Below are 7944 nucleotides of genomic sequence, written 5' to 3'. Positions count from 1 at the left end.
CAGACAGATTTTTGAAATATCGGGGAGTTGAGGGCTATGAGGAGCTGGCACGAAAGAGGAGTTGAGGCCTGGGACAGATCAGCCATGATCTTATTGAATGGCGGGGCAGGCTTGAGGGGCCGAATGGCCTACTCCTGCTCCTATTTCTTATGTTCTTATGTTAAATTTAAAATTGTGGTCCTGGAGGGATCACGGCGCCTCTGGGTCAGACTTCAATTTTTAAAGTGAGGGGTAGGGAACAGCAACCTGCTTGTCTCCAGTTAATGGCCCATTAAGCTCTTAGAGGAACTTATTAAGGGCTAGGGAGGTTGGGACTGGGATTTTCAATTTGGATTCTGGCAAACTCAGTCTGGTGCACAACTGTTGGGTTCACAGCGGAGCGAAGAGAAACTTTCTTTTCAGGTTAAAAATTATGATGCCCTGGGGATCTTGTGCTCGATCATGGGCATTACCTCAACTTTGGATCTTTCAATAATGTCTTCTTTTATGATGCTGGCCTTCTAAAGAACTAAAGGCCTGTTACCCGCCCCGAACCCGACAGGACCCAACAACATATGTTGGGTTTGGATCGAATTGCACTTCCGGCTCCAGCATTTGGGCTCGGGTCAGGCTGGGCTGGATCAGACACTCTCTATCACCACCTCAGGTAAGTGACTTTAACGTTAATTTACTTTTTGGACTTTAATGGTGGTTTTGTAACAGTTATTTTAAGCTTGTGCAGGTTAGGAACAAAGTGATAAACAGAAGGTTGGTTAATTGATGGTCGGGTCAGGTCGGGTCGGGTCGGGGGTGGGAAAAAATGGAAGGCCTTGGGCTGGGTCGGGCTCGGATGGGGTTCTGTCGGGCTTGGGTCGAGTCTCATTTGTACACCCGAGCAGGCCTTTATAAGGAACTGCCTGCTCTCTTCAACAAGGTAGTGGCAAACCCCATCATTGCCGCTCGCACTTCGCAGGCACTCCCATCTACTGGAGACACGGTGCCACTCATTGGGCGCCGAATTTGCCACCTGCCCAATTAGGGCATTAACATATCAAAATAGCATCGCGTGAGCAACGCGGTTGAGGCGTGGGCTCGGGGCCTGGAAATTATCTGGGAGTCAGGTTCCTGACCCCGTTTTGAAAATCCAGCCCTTGCAATCTCACTGCTCTGCCAGACAGTTGTCTGAATCTTACTGTGACATTAAGGGAACCACAACTGAAACCAATGTCTACTTCCTGCCTCATCTAGCTCTCCAGCACAAGAGGTTTCATTAAGATGATTCTCCACAGACAAAACTTTTGCAAAAGGCTTTCTGTCCGGTAAAGGTGCTCCAGCAGTTCAGTAATAAAACCGAGAATCTCTCGGTTCCCAAATGCACGGAATGGAACTCGTTTATTTATGTTGATCGTTATCGACTAGCAGTTCGCGTTAGAACAAGTTTAACACCTATTTTAACTGCTGACGTCAGACGCGCAGCATCTAAATGCTCTATGTGGTTTGTCAGAAGTTGCAGGTGAGCAGCAATGAGATGCAAGTTCTCTGTAACTACTGGAGCCGATCTCCGCTGTCATTGAGGTCATTGAACTGGGTGGGTCCAAGAAATCAACAGCCAATTAGCTTTTACAAAGTCATCGGGCTCTCAGCTTCTTAACCTGTTTGAGGCGGTGGTGACTAAATATTCACAACCTGTGCAGTAGAGAAACGATTTAACTTCAACTTTACATTCGGGGAGCCATGCAGACTGTACTATTTCTGTTCCCACAGCTCAATATGTCAGCTCCTAAAGAAGAGCCTTACAGGATCATCAAGCCAGAGAACCAAGAGGAGAAAAAAGGGAATAAAAACAGGTAATGTAGTGGAAGAGGTGCCTTTTTTATATTGTATAGTCTGAGATATTCCTGCACCTAGGATAACAACAGCATTGGTTACAAAGTTTAGTATAATTTTAACGGAAATAAATGGCACATGACCAAGTTTAAGGTAGTGTGTTATTTAACTTTTTTGTGAGCCAGAAAACATGCTTTTAATAACTTGACAATATTCTGCATCTGTTCCATTGTTCAAATTAAGACCAGAATCAATACTGAAATCTATTTTTATATCAAAGTGTTTAGAAAATGCTTTTGTAATTTTTCAAAGTACAGTTCAGAAGTGAAATGTCAAACTCATTTTGCCAATCAAAGATTGCTATTTGTAGGAAGAACTAATGATAGATGATGCTGCTGACAGACATGTGGGTTTAGTTGAGTTGAAGGAATGAAGAGTTTTTGTATTCTGTAGATGTGGCTCACTATTATAGTGACGATTTCAATGCTAGGGGTCATAACTATAAAATAGTCACTAATAAATCCAGTAAAGAATTCAGGAGAGTGGTTGAGGCCAATAACATAGATACATTTAAAGGGAAATTTAGTAAGTACATGAGGGAGAATTTATTTATTTAGCGATACAGCACTGAAACAGGCCCTTCGGCCCACCGAGTCTGTGCTGACCATCAACCACCCATTTATACTAATCCTACACTAATCCCATATTCCTAACACATCCCCACCTGTCCCTCTATTCCCCTACCACCTACCTATACTAGGGGCAATTTATAATGGTCAATTTACCTATTAACCTGCAAGTCTGTTGGCTGTGGGAGGAAACCGGAGCACCAGGCGAAAACCCATGCAGACACAGGGAGAACTTGCAAACTCCACATAGGCAGTACCCAGAATTGAACCCGGGTCGCTGGAGCTGTGAGGCTGCGGTGCTAACCGCTGCGCTGGGATTGCTGGGACTGTGAAGGGATTGAAGAATGTGTGGCGAGGGTCAGAGGAAATGTGGGAGGAGGCTTGTGTGGAGTATAAATACCAGCATTGACCAGTTGGTCCAAATGGCCTATTTCTGCCTTTGTAGATTTTAAGTAAAACTTTTGGGTCAGGGTCATGGATTTAATTTTTAAACTAACTCGCCATGCAGGCGACTGACAGGAGCAGCTGGGAGGGTGGTTCCTCCCTTCCCCCCGCCCCCCCTCCCAAAAAATTGCCCATTGCCTCAAACTCCATACACTTATATTTTAATGTTAGTGGTCTTGGATGCTGTATTGAGTTTTAAATGGCAAACTTCTGGTGCATTACCCCTGCATAAGTGTGAGTGGTATTGGCTCTTTCTTTTGCTGCTGGGGGGGGGTTAATGATATTGGGGGAAGGGATGAGGGAGCTCATACTGTTATAGTCATACCTTTTTGGGTTGCATTGTTTCCAGGCTGTTGCCTGACTAGTCTCTTCTAATACAAATTATCAACTTTGCTGTTTGCAGACTTAAGGATAAACGGAATCGGTTAAGCCTCCTCCTGCAGAAGGCGGAATCACGTGAAATCTTCATACCATTCCCCAGTAAACCTGAAAAAACAAAGTGAGTTTTGCCAAGGTGCTTGTTTTCCAAATCATAGGTGGCTGCTACTATTGATCAAATCTTAATTAACTTACAAATTCATAAAATTACATCATTTAACTATGTTCAATGTTATCAGTAAAATAAGCTGGAAAATCTGCCTTGCAAGAGAATGCCTTGTACTTGTGTTCTGTGGTTGTTTTTAAAATCTGAACAATCTCTTCCTGTCATTGTACATTTAACAGCAGACTGAAAAAGTTACATCTGTTCGGGTCTGCAAGGGTGCAGAAGATGTTTTATACAAATGTAACCACTAAATAATGGAAATCAAAATAACTTTTTTGTACCTAATTGCCTCAAAGTATGTGTATCAAACGGTTTGAGATGAAGGAACACTTCAGAATTAAAAATGAGGGGGTGGATGGTGTCTGTGGGCTTGAAGATATTTGTTCACCTTGGTCTGAATTAAAAGCCTTTGACATCATCTCATCTGTTGAAAAGCCAGAGTTATTATTGGTACATGGTTAAGTGTGCAGTTCTAGCTTTGCAGATGGGTGCTGTAAACAACTGAAAAAAGACTAGTGGATAGTTTCTATGCAGCAAGTAAACACCACAATGTCAACTGCTTTCCTGTACTGTTGCACAGTTTTTGTAGCAACAGTGGGAGAGGCAGGTTGCAGTTCTGAATTATCTTTTTGCAGCATGCAAAATTCAAGGAAACTTTCCATTTGCATCAATGAACTCTTTGAAACAAAATGCTGAACATAATCTTTTGCACCTGCAAAACAACAATCTTTCTCGCCCTGATAAAGCATTTTTTATTCTTTTTTAATAAATTGAGATTTTTAACTTTTTTTTTTCTTTTCCTCCTTCTAGTACATCTCTCGACGAGCCATCAAAATGGGGTGAATCTCTAGACCAGCTCCTAGCACATAAATGTAAGTATCACTTTTTTTTAAACTCTGGGTAGAGCAACAAAAATATGGAAGTACAGCAAACTAATGGCTGATTTTGGCTTGAAGTAATTACCAACAGACAGATGTAATGGCTAGAGTTAATATCTTTTAAAATGTTTTCAATTATCAGCTTACTTGGTTATGCTGTACAATGCATATTCATATGATTTTTCTGTATATGTGGCCTGCAGTTCATACTTTTATTGAGTCCATTCCAAAAATAGCAAGTGATCTAATCATGCATCTTAACTTTTTAGCCACAGAATCCTTATAGAAAATCTCATTTACTAAGTTGTCTTTTAAACTTTGGTAACTAGCGAGTGTGGTTAAACAGGTTGAACCAATATTTAAAGTCATGTTCTGTTTTCTCCTAAAGCTGGCTTGGGTCTCTTTCGAGCTTTCCTACAGTCGGAGTACAGTGAGGAGAACATTGAATTTTGGATGGCGTGTGAAGAGTATAAGAAAATAAAGTCCCCTGCAAAACTGGCCTCCAAAGCAAAGAAAATCTATTCAGATTTCATAGAAACTGATGCCCCAAAAGAGGTAAAGGACAGATTGTGCACTCGGTAATGGATTTATTAACATACCTTGTGAACCAGAGGACACTAATTTAAGAAAATTGGTTTAAAAAATCCACAGGAGAGATGATTTTGTTTTACAGCAGATTGTTCTTATGATCTGGAATGCAATGCCTCAGGGTGATGGAAGCAGATTCATTAGGAATTTTCAAAAGGGAATTGGATATATACTTAAAGGAAACCTTTCCAGGACGATTGGGAAGGTCGGGGGGAGGGGGGCGGGGAAGTGAGACTAATAGATAGCTCTTTCAAAGAGCTGGCACAGGCACAATGGGCTGAATGGTCCCTTCTGTGCTATAAGATTCTATGAATGTTTAAGACCCTGTAATACAATCACTTAAATGAGTGCTTTGCAATGCTTGGAGTGCCCTCCATTGTGCAAAATGGTAGCATTGCAATAAAATATTAACCAAGAAACTCTAAAATGTGGGAGATCCAACATCCTGTTATTAGGATGCAAAGTGAAACCTTGTAGGGAGAAGCCAAACAGAAGCTAAGAGCATGGTCCTGGGACTGTTCCCTATGTTTACGACTGGCAAGTTTTAGTGTAAGGACCATGGAGGCCTGAGAGTAATCTATCCACCTTGCCTCTTGTCTTGCTGAAAGGAGGTTTAGAAAATGCCTTTTTCTTTTAAAGATCAGAACAGTGACTAGTCATTTTTTTTTTTGTGTGGTGGGAATATTGGCGAATGCAAAATGAGTGGAAATGGTGAAGACTGAACTTTATTGCTAGTTACAAGAAAACCTAAGTGCACTGTTGTGCCCATCATTTGTGTGGCTTCTTTAAGCAGAAGGTCTTTTGTATGCCTGGTGCAATACAAAATGATAGAATTGAAGTGTTTTGGTGCATCACTTGCATAGAGTACCAGGAATGTAACTGGATTAACCCTTTTATCTCCGTGCTGCAAATATACTAATTGCTTTATTCACTTTTTTTTAAAAAGGTGAACATTGATTTTCATACTAAAGAGGTGACTAATAAGAACATTCTACAACCCACTCTGTCCTGTTTTGACTTGGCACAGAGAAAAGTGCACATCCTGATGGAGAAAGACTCTTACCCAAGGTTCCTCAAATCACAGCTCTACAGAGACTTGTTGAAGCAGACGCAGGTTGAGCATAATGGGCACAGACGACGATCCCAGTCCTTTACTTCAACAGCTCTCCTTCAAACACAGGCAGAGTTCACTGCCTGGCTTTAAGTGGACAGAAAAGTCTATTTTTTTTTTTAAAGACGCTATTTGTGGTGACTTGTTGGAATTGAGCTTCCTGCCCCTAAAATTTACCTGGGAATGCTCTTGCAGGTCCTGATTTTTAAAGAAAAATCTTTTGGATCATTCAAAGAACATTTTTAGTGAATCATAATTCTAATTTAAAAATGCACTGTTAATTTAATGAAGTTTGACATACTACTGATAACACATTTGTAAATCTTAAAATTTGTGTGTGTAAATTATTTTTGTGTTAACATATTTAATATTTGTACTATACCACTTCCTATTCCTGGATCCTGTGTGTGTTCCTGTGTGCATTATTCAGTGCAGTGCTAATGAGATAGTCAGTAAACTGAAGTTACTTTCAATAAATGAAAAATATATTTTTAATCTTATTCATTGAATTAACCACCCCCCCCCCCCCCCCTTCCCTTTTTGGAACTGTCTATTCTAAACACTTCCTGTTGTCTGCTTAAATTGATTGAAAACATTGTTTCAGGTTCTAGTGGTAAGTGGGGTTGCTGAGTTCATTTTCCACCTGCCCATGGCAAATTGGGGCCACAGCAGGCCTTATTAGCAACATACAGGTAGGAAGTGGCTGTAAAGTGACCACAGACTGCCTGCTACCACTGAGGGGAAAATGTGGGAATGCCATGTGGAAGAGGAGGCCTAAACTTGCTTTGTGAGGCCAAGAGGACCACTCCTGCTCCTCCCTGGTCAAACGAAAGGAAAGCAAAACACTTGACTAGTCCTTTTCTGACAAGCTTTCACCCAACAGGGAAAGTCGCAGCTCAGGCTGGAGTTAAAATTGCAGTTGGGGGCTTGATAATATGATCAGGACCTGATCTGCATATTTAAAGAAGGATCCCACTGACTTTGGGTAATGCCTTTAGCTTTAGGGGACAGTGATATAGAGGTAATGTTACTGGACTATGTTTATGGTCGAGTGAGGAAGGGTTGAAGGGCTTCCCTCTTTTCCCTCTCCTTGTTTGACCACAACAGGTTTAATTCTTTCTTAAAGTGGATGTACTGGCCCATTCCAGAGGTGTTTGATTACTTACGTGCTATGATCACAATCAGAACCAATTGGGCAAGTTTTCCTGAGTTTAACAAAGAGGTTGACTTTATTGTACCTAAACCGAACTAATGAAAATAATAAACTGTGCTCCAACTTTCACTCACACGCAGACACACACACAAATAGGGTACAGAGTCAGGAAAAGTAGATTGGTTAAGTTAGAGCCCATAAGAAAAAAGTGGTATACAGTCTGTGATTTCGCTGGCTTTTAGCTGAATATGGTGGTCCTGAGGCTTTTAGTTTGAAGCGCTAGATGAGTGGTTTGGTGGGTCGCTTGGAGACAGCGGTGTAGCTGACTTCCTCCAATGGGGTTTTTGATTGTAGCCAGAGTATGCAACAGGCAGAGTTTGAAGCTTGTAAGTTGAACTAACGAGAGAGAAGGCCTGCCCCCCTCCCCACCCCACCCCACCCCACCCCACCCCACCCCACCAGCCACCCACCTTTTGCTTTGGGTCTGCGTATGTCAGAATCTAGAAGCTTTCTCCTTTTGGCTGCAGTGAAACACAAGCTTAAAACCACAGATGGGGAGGGGCTCATCACATGACAGTCACACTGATTTAAACATAGCAGCAGTATTTCTGTGTTGCTAAAAAGAACAAGTAGTTCCCTTAAACTTCCTGGGTCTTGGTTCTTGCTGAGAAATGAGCAGATATTTTGTCTCCCTCCTCATACTCCTTACAATGTAGTATACAGCAAATTAGGCGGCCATCCTAAGCTGCCAGCGAAGTCATTCTTTTAAAAAATATATATAAATTCAGATC

General features: G+C 41.6%; 1 protein-coding gene across 1 annotated transcript; it reads left to right on the top strand.

Moving 5' to 3' along the window:
- The first annotated feature begins 1617 nt into the window (after positions 1–1617).
- LOC137373020 (regulator of G-protein signaling 5-like) lies at positions 1618–6495 on the top strand. The gene is made up of 5 exons (XM_068037729.1): positions 1618–1826; positions 3283–3378; positions 4234–4295; positions 4690–4856; positions 5836–6495. The coding sequence occupies exons 1-5, from the start codon at positions 1714–1716 to the stop codon at positions 6091–6093; spliced, it is 696 nt and encodes a 231-aa protein (XP_067893830.1). The 5' UTR covers positions 1618–1713; the 3' UTR covers positions 6094–6495.
- The last annotated feature ends 1449 nt before the right edge of the window (positions 6496–7944 follow it).

This window comes from Heterodontus francisci, chromosome 8 (assembly GCF_036365525.1).
Source record: "Heterodontus francisci isolate sHetFra1 chromosome 8, sHetFra1.hap1, whole genome shotgun sequence".
NCBI classification, from domain to species: domain Eukaryota; kingdom Metazoa; phylum Chordata; class Chondrichthyes; order Heterodontiformes; family Heterodontidae; genus Heterodontus; species Heterodontus francisci.
The sequence above is the reverse complement of the archived record's forward strand: the minus strand, read 5'-3'. Positions and strand labels throughout refer to the sequence as shown.